Raw genomic sequence first — 23354 nt, 5'->3', positions numbered from 1 at the left:
ACGGTGATGCTTCTGTTGTCGACGATTTGCTGAGGGAGATGGATGGTTTTCGATTTCTTGAAGGAGAAGATAGAAATGCTCGTTGCGTCGTTTGGGGATTTGGGGAGGGAATTTGATTGGGGGTTTTGTGTTTTAACTTTTGACAATAATACCCTTTATGTTTTAATTTAGCCCTTAATTTAGTCCATCTAATCTTAGCCCTTAATTTAGGATGATCTATGGATGAAAATTGTTCCTAATGTTCACACAAAATTGGGTGTTCTCAAGATAACCCTCCCATATATATATATAAGGGTAAGGATTATTTCAGAACGCTAACTAATTGCAGAACTTTTAAAACTCTTAACAAACAATCATTTTATAGATATATTTTATATTTAGGGTACTTTCATTATTTATTATATGTATTTTTATGATTTCCTACATGTTAAATGAAGTTTACATATGTATAATAACGGAATTATATAGATGTCTAATAACCAAAACAAGCCCCTCTATGAAAGAAAGTCCAAAAAAAATCACGAGTCAATTTTTTGCCACATGTAAGAATCATTGCCCCAACATAAATCACTATAACGCCTGGGGGGGGGGGGGGGTGAAACTGCCACTGTAAAAAAGTGGCAAGGAAAAATTTTTCCCTTGAAAAGCTATTTTAAAAAAAAATGATATTTGGTGAAAAAAATAGAAGTCGAGTTCCTACGAGTTCTCTCAACTCAAGCCGGTTCTCATATGAACCATCCCATATATATATTGTTTTTTTCTCGGACGTGTGCCTAGGCTCCCAGTGAGGCCTTTGAACCTTAAGTGCATCTCATGCCTTTGACAACTATGCACAAAATAAAAATGGTAAAATATTAAACATTAAAGATACTTACGTAGGCAATTGTTAGAGCTCTTGATGTTACGATTGAAGCCCCATTGTTTGTTGTTAACATCCTTATGAAGTCCTTATGAAGGTAATTTAGTCCACTATTAGAACACTTTAATATTGCTATTTTTGGTGATCGAGTATGAGATCCTCCCTTAGCATGACGAGATCACCATAATTATCTGCATAATAAAACTTCTTTAAAAAAGAAATTCATTGGCACCATTTGAAAATGCATCATTTTGCTTTTCAATTGATATGTGTACCATTGTTTTATAAATGTAAATGTAAAACAAAGCTGCAATAAAAGCACTTCATCCTCCTCTACTAATGTCGTTGTACTTTTATTTCAAACAAATTTAATAATATGCAAGTGTGAAAGCTAGTAGCTCCACATGAAAACACTGGGTAGGGGCGCCCATCATTCACCACACACTGATCACTCACAAAATCCAATCAATTTTCGCCATGTTATGTTATCGAGCATTATTCCATCACTAGTGATGATTTTAGTGGAAATGCCCATCACTAATGATAATGATGGTTTTTTTTTTATTTTTAAATTATAAATTAACAATAAAACAATAAAATTATAAATTATAAATTTCATTTAGAAAAACAACATCCAATGTTTGTTTTTAGAACATAAACACGTTTACTATTTCAGTATTTTGTACTTATCCAAGAAAACAAAAAATAATCTAGATCACATACCCTTCACCGACACCCTTTGTACTTATCCAAGATCTCTGCTTTCTGGTCTACCCTTTTTCCATTCACACTCTCCCAAAATACCCAGATCGAGATCGAAATCTTAATCTTAATCTTAATCCAATTTTAGATCAGAATCAACAACAATGGAGCTTTTTTACTTGATAGTGTTTGGGGGTCTTGCTGTTGTTGTTGCAACAATGGAGCTCAGCAAGAATAATAAAGATCGGATCAATACTTCCTCTGCTTTCATTTCTTTCTCCACGCTGCTCATCATCACGCTAAATTTTCACCACGCTTCAAAGTTGGCACCGGCGGCTGTGTTTCACGTCGGTCCACGCGTCAAAGTTGAGCCATAACGGGGCGACCCGTCCCCCCTAATAGGGCCGGCTCCATAGGCTTGGCAACCTAGGCACGGGCCTAGGGCGACCAAAAAATAAGGGCTTCCAAGCCCAAATAAATACATTTATTTCAAAACTAAACTGGTTTTTCATGGAAGGAACCCAAAATAAATATTATTTAGCAAAAAAAGCCAAGTTTCTAGGCTGGCTATCACTAGATGAAAACGTAAGGGTAATCACCCATGGCTCGGGATTGGAGGAGAGTTTATCGACGAAGTTAGGGCCCCCACTTCATAGTTCGCTTAGGATTTTCAAAAATGTAGGAACGGCCCTGCCCCCTAAATGGCAAGCATTATCACAACACTTTCTGATCTTTCTCGGTGAGAAAACAACAAACAAATAGCAAAAAGCTGATCGGTTATGACCCAAAACCAATGTTTTCTCAAATAGGAACTATTAAACATCCTATTACACATATTTTTCACGATGATAGAGCATGGATCAGGTCTGTACGACCCAAAACCGAAGTTGTCTGTTAATTGGCTTTTAAACTTGATTTCATATTTAATAATTACAGTCAAATTTAACAAGCAATCGCAGATATAAACAAATGCAGTTCAGTTTAACGACATAAAAACAACTAATACCTACTTCCGTTACACAAAAGGATGAGCAAAAGAGGATAAAGAATCGTACCATAAGAGAGCAGTGACGGAGACAGTTGAAACAGACGCCGGAGACGGGAGAGTAGAGTGGTTGCTACGCCAACAAACGCCACTGGAGACAAGTTCTCCGGCAGCTAGGGTTTTGGACAAGTTCGTCTGACCACAGTTTTTAAGAGCATTCACATTCTATCCATCAATATCCATCAAAATACGTAGGGGGAGTTTTTATATTATAAAGGGTATAAAAAGTGGTTGTGAGTGGAGGAGAGAGAAAATGTTACTGTTCATCTGTATATTTGAGGGGACACTGTAAATGTAATGATAATATTATTTAATTGAAAAGGAGAGAGAAAAAATATTTGTTTTTAGTGAAAATATATTGATATAGGAGTTGTTTTTTAGTAGAATGTATGTATAATTTGATGGATTGGATGTAAATGCTCTTAGATGTTATTTTTAAAGGATAACTAGGTTTTCGTCACGTGCTTCGCGACTAGAGGGGGCAATCTTGACCCAAAGCCTTCCAAGTGGGTTACTTTGGGTTGCTTTTAAAACTATATGGGTTGGTTTAGGTAATATATTTTAACTAAATGGGTCACAATGGGTCACTTGAAATTCCATCTTATTATTTTCGGGTCAAAGCGGGTTGACAACATTAAAGAAATGGGTCGATGTGGGTTAGTGTCTTAAAGAAACGTGGCAGGTTTCGGATCGGAATGGGTTTCGGGCCAACACGGGTTTTTGCACAGGACGGGTTTCGGATCGCAACGGATTTTGGGCCGACAAGAGTTTCCGCGCTCCGCGCGAGACGATTTCGGGTCGGGACGTGTTTCGTACTGTTTCGACCCGTACCGTTTCGACGCGAACTGTTTCGACCCGTACCATTTGTACCCGTACCGTTTCGACCAGTACCGTTTCAAATTGAACCGTTTCGACGTGAACCGTTTCGACGCGTACCGTTTTGACGCGAACCGTTCGACCCGTCCCGTTTCGACCAGTACCGTTTCAAATCGAACTGTTTCGATGCGAACCGTTTCGACCAGTACCGTTTCGAATCGAACCGTTTCGACCTGATTAAGTGTGGTACAAATGCGTGGGCTATCATTGTTTATCTATTTGATGTTCCTCTGTTTTGCATTAGGTTGATCGCTATCTTAACCATGATCAAAAGTTCAATTCTTTTTTGTTTTCTATTTGAGGTTCAGTGGCTCAGGTGATGAACAGCAGCATGACTAGCTCTGTTGATTGGCACTTGGCAATATTGAATGATTTTAATTTGCATGTGTTGCCTAATCTGTAGGTTAGATGTTGCAAGATTCAATCACGTTTTTTTGGCTAGTGAGGGACTCTTGGCCTCTTTGCAAGTTTATATCAGCTTGTATTACCATTTTAACAAATTTTCAAACAATATTTTATGCTGTTGAGTGATAGGCATTTAAAGATGGCCATTGGTATATGAATAATTAATGCATATTAGTAATCATCATAAAAAAAAGAAAAAAAGACCTGACCCGAAGCCCGTTCTGACCTGCGCCCGTTTCAACCCGACAAAATTGCCCCTTGATATATAATCTCTCCGTTTTTTTAAAGAAAGCAAACTTTAACCAACCTGACCCGACCCGACCCGAAACCCGTTTTGACCCGGACCCGTTTCAACCCGAACCCGTTCTGACCCGAACCCGTTCCGACCTGAACCCGTTTTGACCCGAACCAAAGCAACCCTTTTTTGTAATTGACCCGTTTTGACCCGAACCCGTTTTGACCCGAACCCATTTTGACCCATGACCCAACCCGACCCGACCCGTTTGCCAGGTCTATTCGCGACGAAAGTGTGATCGTTTTTTTTTTTTTTTGCACGAAATGCGGTTATAGGTTTGGCTTGTCAAAAGACAAGAAAGACGAACGCCGATGTTGTACGGGCAACGATGTTGTTCGCTCATAAGCGGTTGGGTTTGTCACGCTATTGCAACGATACTGACACTCGTTATAGCTACAATACAAAAAAAAATACTCGCTTTGAATACAACTCTATGTAACAAAAACTACATGGAAGGGTTCATAAAAAAACTAAAGACAGTCACGCATTCCCTTTTTTTAGTTAACAAAAATGAAGTTCTTAGAAAATTAAACAGCATATATTATATATAACTCCATTATATTTTCAACCTAAATTACACTAAAAAACACTACATTTTCTCTTTTCTTTTCAATTAAATAATATTTTTTTTATAACTTTATCATTACATTTTCTCACTTCTCTACTCACAACTAGTTTCAAAATATATTAAAAAATTATAGGGTGTGAACAGTGTCTCCCAAAATATACAGATGAACAGTAACATTTTATCTCTCCTCCACTCACAACCACTTGTGGGTTGTTATGCGACAAGTGTCAAAAAATGCATAAGGGGAGCTCTATGAGGCTTTAGACCGTGGGGTGTGGGGCGTGGGTTGGGGCGGGCGAAGCCAAGCAACGCCGGTTCAGCCACACCGGGCCAGCGTGGGTTGCGACGTTGCCCGCTAACGTGGCTATGAAGCCTGGCGTGGGGCGGGGTGGAGATGACATGGATGGCTGGGACTGCCTGGGCATATTTGACCCAAAAAAACCACGCCACCCCACAAAAAAAGCCACGCCACCCCACACCCAAAAAATTTCACGCCCAGCCAAGCCGCACCATGTGGAGCCCACCTCCGCCACATGTCAACCCAAGCTTCCCACCCCGTAGTCTTATATCACAAGAGGGTGTAGTCATAAAGCCTCATACCCATCATTACCTAATCATTAATTTTTTATTTTTTTAATTAATTTCTAGATTATTTAAAAAACACTTTTATTAATTAAAAAAAACATTACAATAAAAGAAAACAATACAATTATTCTTCATCTTCATCGTCGTTCTCTCCTTCTTCCTCTTCGTTTTCTCCATCATTCAAACCTCCGTCTGCAAAGTTCCCAGCTTTGAATTCTTCAACTTTTTCTTCCTCGTAGTCTTCTTCGACGTCACCATCGTGTCGAATTGGACGAATCGCCCAAGCATGCTCTACCAAATCCGCCTTTAACGCGTTATGTATATCTTTAGATCGCAATAGTTGAGCATTTAAGATTCTCTCTTCCATTGTTGCTTGGGTCGGTTCCTTCAACTACATCTTCCGGAAAATAGTTTTGGCATGTCGCACTTCCATCGTCCTCTATGATCGTATTATGCATAATGATGCAAGCATACATGACCATTCGAATTCTATCTTTATTCCACATACGAAAAGGATTTCTAATAAAATGCCATCGTTGTTGAAGAACCCCGAAACACCTCTCGATGTCCTTTCGCAAAGACTCTTGTAGCTTTTTAAAATATTGTCTTTCCACATCGAGCGTTTCAGAAAACTTTTTAACAATATTCTAATACTCCGGGTATATACTATCTCCCAGATAGTATCCATGCTCGTACTCATTCCCGTTTGCATGAAAACCTGCCTTCGGTATCGTGCTAGAAATGTAGCTCTCTAACAATGGTGAACACCCGAAGGTATTAATGTCGTTCATACACCCGGCTACACCAAAGAAAGCCGACCATACCTAAAGGTCGTATGACGTAACCGCTTGTAAAACCAAAGTTGGTCCTTTTTGGTCACCGCGTGTATGTTGACCTCGCGATGCGGTTGGACAATTATACCAACGCCATTGACGACAATCCAAACTACCAATCATGCCAGGTATTCCATGTTTTTCTAAATGCACCTTGTATATTTGTTGAAGGTCGTTCCAAGTGGGATTTCTCAAGTAACGTTTTCCATATAACTTGCATATATCTAAAATAAAATTAAATATATAAAATTAAATATAAAAGTTTTACTAGTGATGTACTTTAAAATAAAATTAAATTTACAAAAGTGAGTAAAAAAGACCGAAGCTGAAATGTTCCACGCTATCTCGTGTTGTTTTCTTCCCCATCTTCAAATACTCGTCGTTGATGTTGTACGTGTTTCCGTAGGCTAGTATACGTAAAGCGGAAGTTACCTTTTGAATTGAGGTGAACCCTGGATATCCTCTCACATCCATTATTTGCTTAAAGTAGTCATACTAAGCTTTAAAATCATCATTAATGTGCAAAAATAACCTTTGGCTCATCCTAAACCGCTGTCTAAAAACATCGGGCCCATGAACTGGTGTGGGATCAAAATAGTTTTTTATCAAACGTTCGTTTGGGGCTTCACGGTCTGGCAAAATAAAAGTGCACCTCAAAATGGGGCGTGGAGGAGAACGACTAACGTGTTGCATGGATTAGGTAAATATCGGTGAACGAATCTTCGGATGGGGATCCCATTATATTTTAAAAGAAAGTGGGAGTATAATTTTGATGAATGAGAGTTTGGTTGAGGTGAATGTTAAAGATAAATGGTATATATAGATATTTAGGCTTTTCAAAAAAAAATATATATAGATATTTAGGAATTTATTTTAATTTAATGTAAAGGACCGTTGGTAACGGACAGATTTTTGAAATAAACACCCCCTCACGCCGCTATCGTCTTTGCAGGGACTCGATTTCAATACCTCATAGCGCCGACCGTAGCGGTATGGCGCGGCGCTATAAGGCGCCATGGATGATTCTGCCGGAAAGTCACTCCCCACTACGGGTGGACTAAAGAGTGAAAATAAAAATAAAAAAAACAAAAAACAAAACTTAAACCCATCTCATTGCAAACAACCTCGAAATGGTCTATTTCAATTCCACTTATTGAAATACATAATTGGAACAACATAAGTCATGGTTTTCAAACCTTATTTAATTCTAATTAATTTCTAATCAATAAAACTTCTTATCAACACAACGACAAAGACCAAAAAAACACACCCCATCTTCACAACAACGGTAACATTCAACGTTTCTTTTACATTTACATTTGTTATCAACACCGTTGTTTTTAACTTCGTTTTGATCACTTACTAGTGATCGTTCCTCAGCAAAAGCAAATGATATCTTCATACCTAAAACATATATACCCTGAGCAATAAAGTAGTAAACTTCTATATAAAAAGGGATTAACAGGTAAAGATTTACCATAAACCGAAAGAAATAAAGTGACTATGAACGCCATCTTCAAAGAAGTTTGTGCCATGTTTGATGTGATTTTAACTCAATAAGTAGAGGGTAAGAAAATGTTATTTTAGTATGTCTTCATAGCTTTTTATACTTGTTTTAAGTGACAATTAATATCTTCTGTTATAATGTAATATGAGAGGTTACACTATTGTATTGCATTACATTGTAATTGTATTGTAATCTATTGCATTGTATTGTGTTATAATATAATATGATATGTTACAATATGACACAATTCAATACAATACAACATGATACAATGGAATATGATACGATACAATACAATACTAACTAACGCAACAAACGCATTAAACGAGCATCCTACACGTTAAACGAGGATTTCGTTGCACAAAACAACACCCTTGTTCGAAGCTAGGCAGCTTCGTACGAAGGCAGCCAGTTCGAACCAGGGGCTGTTGTGCGAACCCAGCTTCTCTATAAATACCTAGCCCCTTCTCATTCATTGTCACTTGCTGATTTCATACCAAAACTCTGTCGAATTGCTGTCTGACCATTTTCAAGTAAGATTTAACAGTTTTCTTCAATTATACAACATTTTCCACTTCGATTTTCACAAGAATCACTATGTTTTCATCTAAACTCTAATGATTTCACTTAAAAACATTCATCTTTTCACTAAACCTCTCTTTTCTCCATAAATTCCTGCTTTTACAGAAACTCTTCATCTTTTTCATCAAATCTCTTCCATCTACAACGGTTTTACACTTAACCGAGTGTATTGGGACTAGCCATGGCTTCCTAAGTTAGAAATCAGTTGATTTCGTACTCACCAAGTGTTAGAACCTAAGATGAAACTTTTTTGAACCTGTTTATACTTGATTTTCACCCTAAACGGACCTAAGACGGCATGTATTTCGTTCACTGAATAGTGGAACGAGCTGAGGTAATATCGAAACCAGCTTGGATAGGACTCAGAAACACATCCGATTCAGGCGAAAACACAACACTGAATGCCAAAACCAGCCACGTTTATGAACTGGATTGTTCTGTGCGAAGCCAGCTTCGTACGAAGGCACTGCCTTCGTACGAAGGTAGATGGCCTCGTACGAAGACGCTGCCTTCGTACGAAGGCCCTGGTTTTACACAACACAGCCCAATTTCCACTCGTGACACAATCAAAGACCTCTCCGACTCTAAGCTCAATCAATAGCTTAAGGTTGGAGGGATGAAAACTCGATTTTCCGAAGACGACGCGAAGACACTCGATTTTGGACAACGGAAGCCCCACGTGTGCGAAGACCCACCTTCGTACGAAGGCACACCTTTGTACGAAGGCACCAACTTCGTACAAACCTTCTGTTTCCCACCGACAATCCGATTTTCGACCGTTTCAGCACTTTGGAGGACTTATGCTTTTGTTCCCGTACGCAGGCTGACCCGGCGCTCCCTTCAATCCATTGAGGATCGTGTTTCTTGATTAGTACACGCTCTGTGAGTATACTCGAACCCATTTTCGTTTAACGCACTTTTGGGTGTTACATACTTTCTCTATCAAAACACAACACACAACACAAACACTTTATAAACGTTAACCGCTCCCGTATGCTATATGTAGAGGTGCAAACGAGCCGAGCCAAGCCCGAGCTCGAGCTCGAGCTCGGCTCGATTCGAGCTTTATTTTCAAAGCTCGAGCTCGGCTCGTTGGTATTTTCTCAAGCTCGAGCTCGGCTCGGGCTCAGCTCGTTTATTATCTATTAATTAATATATTAAGGAAAAATAATATAAATAGTAGACTTTTTAGGCTCGCGAGCTCGATAAGTGAAGCTCAGGCTCGGGATCGTTTACTAAATAAGCTTATTTTTAGGTTCGAGGTCGGCATGTAAACGAGTTTATATAAGCTCGGCTCGACTCGGCTCGTTTACACTAAGGCTCGGGCTCGGGCTCGATAAACAAACGAGCTCTATTTTAGGCTCAAGCTCGGCTCGGGCTCGATAAGGCTCGGCTCGTTTTGAGCTTTTTCTCGAGCCGATCTCGAGTAGCTCACGAGCCGCTCGGCTCGTTTGCACCCCTAGCTATATGTGATTTGTTGAATGCTTATTACTACGCTTACACAGTGTTACACTAGTCCGCCTTTAGCAACGATAGTAGTATAGTTTGGACTCAGCACCTGTTGTGAACAGGGGTTGCTAAGGATCACATTACTTTACTTCACGTGTTTACTTCGGTGAACATGTGCCGCGCATGCTCTACATCGCAGTCACGTGGTTAGGTTGTACCATTGTTGGTAGTTACATGCTTCGCCCGTTACGTGTTACATGTTACATGCTGGTTATGCGTAAACAATTTTCATACTATATCTATGCAAACTTGTGTACTCACCTTTACTTTATGTATTGACTTTATTTTACGTATATGACAGGTTGATTGGATGTTATGCTGCAAACAAGTTAGGAAGTCTAGAAACTCACCAAATAAAATCTGAGTTGTCGGAGTGGAATTTGTTTTTGAGACTGAATATCCGTAATGACTGTTTTGCATTATTTGTTTAATAGTATGTGTCACACCCTGTCTTTTGCGGAAGCGTATGATGTGTGACTAGCTTGTTATGATTGCATTCGATCATAATAAACAACTACATAATTTAAAACGATGTTCATCCATTCGGAAAATTTTGAGGATCACAAACACTTGTCATTTAAGTTTTAAAACACAACCTTCATCTAGGTTACAATTCAACAAAAGTGGATGACATCTAAACTTGTAGTCTACTTCTAGTTACAACACTTGCGCCCAAGATCCATCCTGTCACCTGAAATACATGTAATTTTGGAAAACATCAACATAAAGTTGAGCGAGTTCATGCGTTTTGCATACCGAGTATGAAAACATGGTATGTATCTTGTATAAATAAAGTATTCTTGCAAAAATCAAGTTTTCTTGTGTATACCACGTACTAATTGAATGTTTGTACAAAGACATTTCGGCATGTGAGGACATATGGAGCATTAGTGTTGGCTCCTTTAAGGCATGTGAGGACTTATGGAGCATTAGTATTGGCTCCTTTAACTATGTCGATTACCCTCGACTGTGTCGATTAACCTCGACTGTGTCAATTTCCCTTGACTGTGTCGATTACCCTCGACTGTGTGGATTTACCTCGACTGTGTCGATTTACCTCGACTGGGACACCGAAGCACTCAAGAGGTCACATAAGGACCATGAGTGGGGCTCGGCCGTACCCGTTAGATCTAACCCTCGTCCCTAATTACTGAATGTTTTAATGGCTTGGTACTAGTTTTCACCAAGACTTTATGGCATTTTTAGTATTAAGTCTATGCTCACATGATCTAGTAATTTCTAGGCATTTCTTAAAGCACATCATACTTGGTTCTCGTTCTCACCAAGTGTGCTTCTCGTATTTTTGTATTCTCGATTCGTATTGCACTCGGTACTCGTTCTCACCAAGAGTGCTTCTTGTATTTTTACTACTTGTAAAAAAATTATAATATTTGTAACATGTATTTCACCCCCGAGAGTTATAAAACCAAAAACAGTTAAAGAAAAGGGGGAGCATGAACTCACAACTTTGCGTTCCTGCGTCGTAAACTTCACCGGAGTTGCTTATCTAGCGTCGTGACCTAAACGCGTTTTATTAACGTTAGTCACTAGACTTGTATCGCACAAGTGCAAGTCACTATCTTTTGTATTTGTGTTCTTGTGTTAAAAATATTTATATTTTTAACTATTTGTCTTATATCATTTTCTCAAAAATAAATATACGTATCTTGTATTTTGCACCCGAATTATGTATTTTGTCCAAGTAATATATTTTCATAAATATATCCTCTTGTATGTGTCTAAGCATGTTGTATGTGTATTTTCATGTTTATACTCCTCATGAGTATTTAGTGTATCTTTACGTCTCAATACGCTAGCACGTATAACACATACTATATACACTTAGCACAAAAGTTGGTGATAAAATAATATATATTTTTCTCTCAAAAATATACATATTTATATCCACTTTTATTTTTGAAGAAATCCTCATTTCTTATCACCAAAAATTAGGGAAACCTTGGTAATACCTTTAAATACATTTTTAGGGAATAAGTTCTTCAAAAACTTATATTTTTCTAAGTGTCAAAATTTATAAAAATTTTGACAGAGTTTCCCCTAAAAATGGAGGTTTCCCATGTTTTCAAAACATGTGTTTATTTTATTTTAAATCGTCAACAATTATCAACAACAATTATCAACAATAATCATCAACAACAATTATCAACAATAATCATCAACAACAATTATCAACAATAATCATCAACAACAATCACTGATTTTCCCCATTTCATGAACTTGCATATTTACAAAAATGTGTAGTAATTTACTAGCACATTTAGTAAGTCTTGTTATCTTTAAAAATAAGTTTAATTTCTTAAAAAAAAAACTTTATTTTTAAAGAATATGAAGTTCCACAACTTCTAGTCGGTTTTTACGAAAATTATTTCTTTGTTAAAACTTTTGTTACACTAGTGTTCGCACACTTGTTTGATCACAAAAAATCACTTTTGTTTGTGTAAGATCCGGATTAGAACATGTGATTTCTTTTGACGCTTGGTCTTTTGAAAATACCACTTGTGGACACATAGATCGGCTAGTTTTAGACACTATTTCATAAGTAAAAATACTTTTACACAAGTTCATGTTTCTTGTGTGGTAGAGTTTCACCTTTTAACCCTTGCACCATTTCAAACAAGCTTATGTCAAGATCCATGATCTTAACCAAACAGGGTTAAATGATGATCCGAGCTACCACAACGTAGATCGGGCCTAAATAATCACAAATTTCAATTACTACAACATTTACACAACTAGTGAGCTTTTAACCATCATTTTTCATGTTTTTAGTAGACTTTAATGCACCATTTTGTAAGATTTCGAGTTTTAATCATTACACATCACATTAACCACTTCAAAATAGCTCAAGAATGTGTTTTAAGCAACATACCACTAGCTCGAGGCTAGGGAAGTATCTAGACGCGAATGTGGTGGATAAAAGCTAGAGAAAGAGGTCCTTCGAGATCCGAGTGCACCAAGCCTTCTTATGCGTGACACTTGACACTTGTATGATGTTGGAATGTGAAGAACAAAATCGAAAAATATGATGGACGATCAAGGGGTGTTCGGCCGAAAGTTTTTTGAGGGAGAGGAGAGAGTAGTTTTGTGGTGTTGGGTGGTGAATTGTCTAGTGTGCCATCTCAAGGTATTTATAGACATTCCATATGGCATATTCCTAGCATATTCCTGGCATATTCCTGGAATATTCCTAGCATATTCCTGGCATATTCCTGGAATATTCCTAGCATATTCCTGGCATATTCCTGGCATATTCCTGGAATATTCCTAGCATATTCCTAGCATATTCTTTGGAATATTCCTAGCATATTCCTAGCATATTCCTGGAATATTCTTAGCATATTCCTAGCATATTCTTGGAATATTCCTAGCATATTCTTGGAATATTCCTAGCATATTCCTAGCATATTCCTGGAATATTCTTAGCATATTCCTAGCATATTCCTGGAATATTCCTAGGTTTTCTGCGTTGTCTGCGTTTTGCAGTGTAAGCACTGTGTCGCGTAGGAACACACGGTACGTGCTTAAACTTGAAAAATAACGTTTTTAAGCGTTTTAATTTATTTTTCAACACGAACCTGATTAAAATAAAATTTTAATCATAACAGAATATTTGTGGGATTAAATATTATCCGGGCGGCCATCAACGTTCGTTTCGCAGTTTTGTCGCAATTAGTTCTGCTCTTAAAGTGTGTTTCGGGTGCTTTTTAGTGCTTATTTTTGCTTTCATATAGCATATATATTAAACCCTTGTATGTACTCTTGGGTTTTAATGTATTCTTGTTATTTGACCTACACCTAGGCTCCAATTTTATTGTCTGACTGCTTTCTGCAGTTCCGTTGACACAGTGTGTCTTACCGGTGAGTTTACTAATATTTTTGACGCAACGCTCTCGTTTTTGCATAAAGCAATATTTTGTAGTATAAAACGTACATGAATTCACTTGTATGGAATTCAGAAACTTATTTCTCTTGTAAACTAGATCATGTATGTTCATTAAGGCACAGATCACTGTTCATTTAGTGTACGGAATGTACGGAAAAGTGACGGTTGTCACAGTCTCCCCCCGTTAAAAGAATTTCGTCCCGAAATTCAAGCGATGCCATCGGTCGCAGGGGAGTTGTGAAACCAATATGGTCACTTATATTTGAAACACGTCTTTGTGTTCTCATGTCATGTATTTTATCATGCTCAAGTAAATCAATCATGTCTTTTCTGCATTTTGTGGACTCTTGGTCCGAAACCTCAACAGGTTGTATAGTATATCATTGACTTGAATCTTATTTGTGGGAACTATGACTGTTCCTTGCGTCAGACTCCTCTAAAGACTAGACACATGAATGTGTCGCGATCACTACTGATCTTTTTCTGGAAGCTTCATCTTGTGAACAATGGTTCTGATCCCTACACCGGGGATTCAATCTTTTCGTTTTCCAATTCACACTACGCCCTTTCTAGGCGCGGCTCTCAATTTAGTCGTGCTTCTTGTCTCAAATTCTTACGATTTCTGCCTCTCATCGGCGTAATCTTTCTGTGTTCTGCGGGCTGTCTTGATATAATCACATATATGAACGACCTTGCCTCTAGATTTTTCCTGGACCATCTCGGCCAGTTGATCCATTATTCCCGGTCTCCGTTCAACACAACGGGAATTGACTCATTACGTTCCATCTAAAGCTTTACACAAAGCGGTTTAGACGGCGGCGTGATAAATACTGTTGTAGGAAGACTCTACTAAGGGTAAGTGAGTGTTCCAACTTTTTATCAAAGTTTATCACACAAGCACGCATCTTGTTCATACAGTCTGCATCGTTCAACAGCTCAGTTCATATTCGAGTTCTTACGATCATCGGTGTGCTGCAATCCCTTGCGATCAGTAAAGATCGTGCAACGTTTTCTTTCAGGTAATAACGCCCAGTTTGCTGCGCGCAATGACTGTACCTATCTCAAGGGTTCTTCTCCTGATTCCTTAATCAATGTGCCACGTATGTAATGTCGTGGTCTTGTTGCATCGGCGTACAATCGAGACTTTGTCGAGAGGCGTCACATAATTGCAACTCTAGCTCCTTAGCTCTTGGTTGCAGGGTTGGCATGAATCTCGTTCTTATCCATCATGGATCTGAAAGTTCTCACTTTGCGAATTCGAAATCCGCTTTTCGTCATCATAGCGCTTAACTGTTCTTTCTCTAAGAGTTGCAAGGTAAATTGCAGTTGTTGCTCACGACCTTCCTTGGTCATTGGCCATATGAGAATGTAGTCAATAAGTATATGGCTTATCTAGGTATGGCTTACACGTTCGATTTCATGAGGTCCATGAATATTGTCGATGCATGTGTTAGGCCAAATGGTACGACAAGGAACTCGTAACTTCCAAAGCGAGTCCTAAAGGTCGTTTCAGGGACACTTCCTTCTGGTATACACAGTCATGGACATCCTGTCCTCAAGTTGATCCTTGGGTGGCAACTAGGATCTTATGATTTTGTTTGTTTATGTTGCCAGTCGTTGGCAAAGGATTCTGATTCTCAATTCTCAGGAATTTACGCAAAATGGAACTGCCAACTTTCTCCTCATATCCCTAACTAAAGGCGTCATGTCCTTAACTTCCTCTGTCTGGTAGCTCTTGCAGTTACGTCCGGAGCTCATGCTTTACGGACGAAGTTAGTCGGTAAGACATTATTCGACACTGGTGCTGCTCTTGGCACGTGGTTTATCCTAAACTTCTCTTGACGCTGCGAAGGGGCATTTCTGGCAAGTCTTTTGAAAAGGCTACTAGAACTTCTTCCATCGCGGGGATGTTCCCAGGTTCTGCAGTCTACTCAGAGGCATTTCTATGCCTCTTCGACCAATGAAGGATGTCGTAGATCTGCCGCCTTATGGGGTCTAGCATCCTTGCGCCTATTACAGTAAAGTTGGGTTTCATCATTCGCACGAGGGATGCGTCTGATTTTCTCGTATTGACGACTTCAGCTGCATACTTGGATTTCCGATCCATGCTGATTATTATGACCTCACGAGTCAATGGTAACAGAAGGTTACGGCCCTCTGAGTGCCTAATCACGATCCTTAATCGCTTCGACTGTTTAAGCTATCCTTCTATATGCCCATTTCTAAAGAATACGGGACGTCTATCTTACTTGAGACTAGGCCAAGAAGTTTCTTAAGTTCTAAGCATGCAAGGTTAAGGTTGATGCCAGTATTAGAAATAGATGCATAAGGGTGGTTAATAGGGAACGTACCCGGAACCGCATCTGGATCCTAGCGTGGTTCACGAGTTTCGATCGTGAAAACCCTTCCTTGCTTGTTTCTTCTTTGGGCAATCTTTCCTAAAGTGCCCTGCTTCACCACATTTGTAGCAACCGGGTATTCTCTTATTTCTTCCATCTGGGTCCTTCGCCCAACAGGCGTCCCTGTTGTGCCCTTCTTTTCCACACTTTCCACACCTAGGCTTCAGACATCGACCTTTATGGTGAAAAGTGCATTCTCTGCACCTCGGCTTAGTCCCCGAGTAAACATTACCACCTGCCCTATTAATGGCTCCATCAGTGCTCCTGCCATGTGGCGAATTCACTTTCTTTCTTTTGTTTGCTTTAGAGCTTCCATAGTTGAGTTGGGTGCTCGTCTTTAGGTTTGAGGACTTCCTCTTCTTGTTGCTTGACGACTCCACATGAGTCTCTTTCTTGTTATCCTCAGATTCCGAAAATTTTCCCGCACGTAGAGCCTCTTCAGTAAGGGTGACACTCGTATCGATAGCCTCTGCGATGGTTGAGGGTTTTGAGGTAGTAACCATGCCCCTAATCTGGGGTGCAAGTCCCCAAATGAATCGTTCTATCCTCTTGAATTCCGGTTTGACTAGGTAGGGGACGACCCTAGACAAGTCGTGAGATCGCTGGACGTATTCAGGAATCTTCGGTCCGTCCATTTTCAAATTCCAGAACTCCACCTCAAGCTTCTGGATTTCAGTCCTAGAACAGTATTTCTTTTCCATCATTACCTTGAGCTCGTCCCAGCTCAGTGCATAAGCAGCATCTGCACCAAGGGTCTGAACCTGAAGGTTCCACCATGAGAGTGCGCCATCCAGAAATAACCCTGAGATATAGGTAACGCTTTGTTGGGGTGAACAGTTACTCATTCTTAGAACTGAGTCCGTCTTTTCTGTCCAACGAACAAATGCAACGGCACCTCCTGTGCCATCAAAATTCAAAGGCTTGCAGTCCAGGAACTGTTTATAGGTGCAGCCAGTTGGAGGGTTATTCTCAGTCGTGCCATTGATGTGCTTAGAGCGGAGGGCTTCATGTCGTGCAATTGCCTGCGAGATGCATTCTTGCAGCTTGGCTTCTGTTCTTGGTAGCGTACTGGTGTTGGTGTCTCGCCTGGGCGGCATTCCCTTCTGCCAAAACGGTATGAAGTAGGTTAGGCAACATTCCAGGTGTCTATGAGGTACATAGCACCATAAGCCATTATGTAATCACCCAATTTCACATGTATACATAAATACTCAATGTATGAGCGGGAAAACAGTTACTGAGCCTTCACTTAGGCTTGCCAACTTGGCTTAAAACGAACTTGAGGTTACATTGCCTCGGTCATTTAGGTTTCAGTTATTTCCCGCTACATTGGTTTTCTTAGGTTTTTGGCTTTACTGGGGCGTACATTTTCCCTTAGAGGGGGTTGCTCGTGTATGGGTGATAGAGAGTGCAAAGTCGCTGAATCTCTTGAATGTTTCTCATCTTCACTTGCTTAAATGTCGTTTTCCTCAAACGTCTCGTACGCAGGTAGAAGTGTCAGTCACGAAGTAGGCTGAGACAGGCTTCCTACTTTCTTACGTGCTAAAGCACTGATCTATGTGATGTTCTACCAGATGAAGGTGAGGACACCTATACATTGAATTTGGTGTGGTTTTCATTAGCTCGACCCGTAGAGTCCACCAGGATTTCTGTGCACTACAAGTCGTTATTACGTGGGCCCCCGTAATAATAAATTGTCTTGCACAGTTACCCCAATTTTCTCTCGTCCAAGCAGATGATTGATCTAGGAGGGGACACTACTGTCCTTACACTCCTTGCCATGGAAAGGACCATTGCGGAGGTCCATGCGCTAACATTCGTTACTGTTATGCGCGTATAGGCACGATGATTAGATGGAATAGGAATGGAGAGAATTCCTAGTAGTTGGAGGGGCACCTTCGTGATGAATACTTCATCTTCCTTTTCTAGTCAAGTATGTTGTCAGTTTTGCTTCACATAATCCGGAGGGATCTCGTCCCGTTGATTAAGAGTTCGTTCAAGGTCGCCGCCTCTGCCTCGTCATCACCACCGTAGTTTGGCATCTTCACGTTCGAGAGGGAAGAGCAGCCATCTCCTACGGAAGTAAGCTCAGAGTCTTGTCTGGTAATCACTCCCAGCCACGAGCTTTGCAAAGGACGCGAGGTCGATAGCTTCATCGTGCGAGTCACGTACCGTAATAGGAGTCGGAGTCGAAAGAATTTTATTCACGTCAATAATCATTCCGTACACTTATTCGTATGCATGAATACAAATAACAAATATGCTACTTAGCATAATCAAGTAACTTAATGCATGATACCACGTATAACTCTCGTTTTGGGGGGGGTCATTTTGTCAAGTCTAACTTTTGTAGACTATGCCTTGGTTGGCACCTTACTCTATGGGTATTCCTCACTAATGTCCTTGCCTTGTCTTTTCTTTGAAAAGTGTCTGACTCGTGGATCTTAGCGCTTTCGTGAATGCAATGAAAACCATTTTGTAAAATGTTTTTGTGAAAGCACTTTAGTGATTGTAGTCTAGACTCGAGAAGGAATCCTAGTTCACTACAATCGAGGCTCTGATACCAAACTGTCACACCCTGTCTTTTGCGGAAGCGTATGATGTGTGACTAGCTTGTTATGATTGCATTCGATCATAATAAACAACTACATGATTTAAAACGATGTTCATCCATTCGGAAAATTTTGAGGATCACAAACACTTGTCATTTAAGTTTTAAAACACAACCTTCATCTAGGTTACAATTCAACAAAAGTGGATGACATCTAAACTTGTAGTCTACTTCTAGTTACAACACTTGCGCCCAAGATCCATCCTGTCACCTGAAATACATGTAATTTTGGAAAACATCAACATAAAGTTGAGCGAGTTCATGCGTTTTGCATACCGAGTATGAAAACATGGTATGTATCTTGTATAAATAAAGTATTCTTGCAAAAATCAAGTTTTCTTGTGTACACCACGTACTAATTGAATGTTTGTACAAAGACATTTCGGCATGTGAGGACATATGGAGCATTAGTGTTGGCTCCTTTAAGGCATGTGAGGACTTATGGAGCATTAGTGTTGGCTCCTTTAACTATGTCGATTACCCTCGACTGTGTCGATTAACCTCGACTGTGTCAATTTCCCTTGACTGTGTCGATTACCCTCGACTGTGTGGATTTACCTCGACTGTGTCGATTTACCTCGACTGGGACACCGAAGCACTCAAGAGGTCACATAAGGACCATGAGTGGGGCTCGGCCGTACCCGTTAGATCTAACCCTCGTCCCTAATTACTGAATGTTTTAATGGCTTGGTACTAGTTTTCACCAAGACTTTATGGCATTTTTAGTATTAAGTCTATGCTCACATGATCTAGTAATTTCTAGGCATTTCTTAAAGCACATCATACTTGGTTCTCGTTCTCACCAAGTGTGCTTCTCGTATTTTTGTATTCTCGATTCGTATTGCACTCGGTACTCGTTCTCACCAAGAGTGCTTCTTGTATTTTTACTACTTGTAAAAAAATTATAATATTTGTAACATGTATTTCACCCCCGAGAGTTATAAAACCAAAAACAGTTAAAGAAAAGGGGGAGCATGAACTCACAACTTTGCGTTCCTGCGTCGTAAACTTCACCGGAGTTGCTTATCTAGCGTCGTGACCTAAACGCGTTTTATTAACGTTAGTCACTAGACTTGTATCGCACAAGTGCAAGTCACTATCTTTTGTATTTGTGTTCTTGTGTTAAAAATATTTATATTTTTAACTATTTGTCTTATATCATTTTCTCAAAAATAAATATACGTATCTTGTATTTTGCACCCGAATTATGTATTTTGTCCAAGTAATATATTTTCATAAATATATCCTCTTGTATGTGTCTAAGCATGTTGTATGTGTATTTTCATGTTTATACTCCTCATGAGTATTTAGTGTATCTTTACGTCTCAATACGCTAGCACGTATAACACATACTATATACACTTAGCACAAAAGTTGGTGATAAAATAATATATATTTTTCTCTCAAAAATATACATATTTATATCCACTTTTATTTTTGAAGAAATCCTCATTTCTTATCACCAAAAATTAGGGAAACCTTGGTAATACCTTTAAATACATTTTTAGGGAATAAGTTCTTCAAAAACTTATATTTTTCTAAGTGTCAAAATTTATAAAAATTTTGACAGAGTTTCCCCTAAAAATGGAGGTTTCCCATGTTTTCAAAACATGTGTTTATTTTATTTTAAATCGTCAACAATTATCAACAACAATTATCAACAATAATCATCAACAACAATTATCAACAATAATCATCAACAACAATTATCAACAATAATCATCAACAACAATCACTAATTTTCCCCATTTCATGAACTTGCATATTTACAAAAATGTGTAGTAATTTACTAGCACATTTAGTAAGTCTTGTTATCTTTAAAAATAAGTTTAATTTCTTAAAAAAAAAACTTTATTTTTAAAGAATATGAATTTCCACAACTTCTAGTCGGTTTTTACGAAAATTATTTCTTTGTTAAAACTTTTGTTACACTAGTGTTCGCACACTTGTTTGATCACAAAAAATCACTTTTGTTTGTGTAAGATCCGGATTAGAACATGTGATTTCTTTTGACGCTTGGTCTTTTGAAAATACCACTTGTGGACACATAGATCGGCTAGTTTTAGACACTATTTCATAAGTAAAAATACTTTTACACAAGTTCATGTTTCTTGTGTGGTAGAGTTTCACCTTTTAACCCTTGCACCATTTCAAACAAGCTTATGTCAAGATCCATGATCTTAACCAAACAGGGTTAAATGATGATCCGAGCTACCACAACGTAGATCGGGCCTAAATAATCACAAATTTCAATTACTACAACATTTACACAACTAGTGAGCTTTTAACCATCATTTTTCATGTTTTTAGTAGACTTTAATGCACCATTTTGTAAGATTTCGAGTTTTAATCATTACACATCACATTAACCACTTCAAAATAGCTCAAGAATGTGTTTTAAGCAACATACCACTAGCTCGAGGCTAGGGAAGTATCTAGACGCGAATGTGGTGGATAAAAGCTAGAGAAAGAGGTCCTTCGAGATCCGAGTGCACCAAGCCTTCTTATGCGTGACACTTGACACTTGTATGATGTTGGAATGTGAAGAACAAAATCGAAAAATATGATGGACGATCAAGGGGTGTTCGGCCGAAAGTTTTTTGAGGGAGAGGAGAGAGTAGTTTTGTGGTGTTGGGTGGTGAATTGTCTAGTGTGCCATCTCAAGGTATTTATAGACATTCCATATGGCATATTCCTAGCATATTCCTGGCATATTCCTGGAATATTCCTAGCATATTCCTGGCATATTCCTGGAATATTCCTAGCATATTCCTGGCATATTCCTGGCATATTCCTGGAATATTCCTAGCATATTCCTAGCATATTCTTTGGAATATTCCTAGCATATTCCTAGCATATTCCTGGAATATTCTTAGCATATTCCTAGCATATTCTTGGAATATTCCTAGCATATTCTTGGAATATTCCTAGCATATTCCTAGCATATTCCTGGAATATTCTTAGCATATTCCTAGCATATTCCTGGAATATTCCTAGGTTTTCTGCGTTGTCTGCGTTTTGCAGTGTAAGCACTGTGTCGCGTAGGAACACACGGTACGTGCTTAAACTTGAAAAATAACGTTTTTAAGCGTTTTAATTTATTTTTCAACACGAACCTGATTAAAATAAAATTTTAATCATAACAGAATATTTGTGGGATTAAATATTATCCGGGCGGCCATCAACGTTCATTTCGCAGTTTTGTCGCAATTAGTTATGCTCTTAAAGTGTGTTTCGGGTGCTTTTTAGTGCTTATTTTTGCTTTCATATAGCATATATATTAAACCCTTGTATGTACTCTTGGGTTTTAATGTATTCTTGTTATTGGACCTACACCTAGGCTCCAATTTTATTGTCTGACTGCTTTCTGCAGTTCCGTTGACACAGTGTGTCTTACCGGTGAGTTTACTAATATTTTTGACGCAACGCTCTCGTTTTTGCATAAAGCAATATTTTGTAGTATAAAACGTACATGAATTCACTTGTATGGAATTCAGAAACTTATTTCTCTTGTAAACTAGATCATGTATGTTCATTAAGGCACAGATCACTGTTCATTTAGTGTACGGAATGTACGGAAAAGTGACGGTTGTCACAGTATGGGATATTAAACCTTATAAATATTGTCATAAATAGTTGTTATGGATTCTCATGAACAATCTATTTCGCTCAGTGCCACGCCCCGATGATTCCGCCATCGGTTGGGGTGTGACATAAAATTCTTGCCTCGTTCAGTGTATAGATTGTCACACCCTGGTTTTGCGGAAGCGTGGTTAATTTGGTGTGACTTCTTAATACCATAGCTTAATCATAACAAGCTATATGAATTAAAAATATGCAAGATCATCCATTGATAATAAAATGGTAAAACATTGTCTTAATGGGTTAACACCCAACCATCATAACTTGTCTAAACATTACAAATGCAAACCTAAAGTAAACATGGTTCAGGGACTGTGACTTGTCCAGGAAAGAGTCACAAGCCTCGAACCCTGGATGACCTCGGGCCTAATGCAGCGGAAAACAAGCCATACCGCGCCAGATCGTTAGTTTCCTGAAATACATGTAAGTTGAAAAATCAACAATAATGTTGAGCGAGTTAATGCGATAGTGAGTAAATAAACCTTTATCTTTATCAAAAACCTGGTATGTAGCAAATAAGGAAAAAGAGATCACCAATGGTTTGCAAGGCCATTGATATGTGTGAAGTGCAAGTAGGGATGACTCAAACCTAGCGGATTTATGCGTCGGGCACTAAGTCACCCCGAGGTCCGTTCAGATGGACCTGGGGCTGGGCTCGCTACACCCAGATAGATCTACCGCTCCTGTCCCTCGGTCCTACTATGAGGATTAATGGCCTCAAGTTTCCGCCTACCCACTCACATGATCTAAGTAACAAACCTCCTTACGCTAACCATACCATGTATAAACATATTCATAATCATAGTAACATGTATTTCACCCCCGCAGTTTATAAACTGAAAACAGTTAAGAGAAAAGAGGGACAAGAACTCACAGTCAGTGCGTAGCTAAATCAAGCACTCCAAATGTCCGAAAGCTGTGCAACGACCTACATGTGCTAATTCTATTAGACGGATGGCCGTGCTTTAGCTTTATAGTTTAATTTTCGGGAAACAGTTAGACAACTGTTCCTTGTACATAATTGGTAATAAG

The 23354-nt window shown here is 39.0% G+C and overlaps 1 protein-coding gene across 1 annotated transcript; it reads right to left on the bottom strand.

Annotated features, from left to right (window-relative positions):
* Positions 1–6159: 6159 nt before the first annotated feature.
* On the bottom strand, positions 6160–6642 carry LOC118490372. The gene is made up of 2 exons (XM_035987972.1): positions 6489–6642; positions 6160–6392 (listed from the first exon to the last, which is right to left on the bottom strand). The coding sequence occupies exons 1-2, from the start codon at positions 6640–6642 to the stop codon at positions 6160–6162; spliced, it is 387 nt and encodes a 128-aa protein (XP_035843865.1).
* Positions 6643–23354: the final 16712 nt, after the last annotated feature.

Source organism: Helianthus annuus, chromosome 3 (genome assembly GCF_002127325.2).
Source record: "Helianthus annuus cultivar XRQ/B chromosome 3, HanXRQr2.0-SUNRISE, whole genome shotgun sequence".
NCBI classification, from domain to species: domain Eukaryota; kingdom Viridiplantae; phylum Streptophyta; class Magnoliopsida; order Asterales; family Asteraceae; genus Helianthus; species Helianthus annuus.
Note: the sequence above shows the minus strand (reverse complement) of the source record. Positions and strands in the feature narration are given on the sequence as shown.

Coding starts and splice junctions, on each gene's coding strand:
- LOC118490372 (XM_035987972.1), bottom strand. CDS start 6,642: ATGGATGTGAGAGGATATCCAGGGTTCACCTCAATTCAAAAGGTAACT. Junction 6,393..6,488: donor CGTGGAACATTTCAGCTTCG/GTCTTTTTTACT, acceptor ATTTTATTTTAG/ATATATGCAAGTTATATGGA.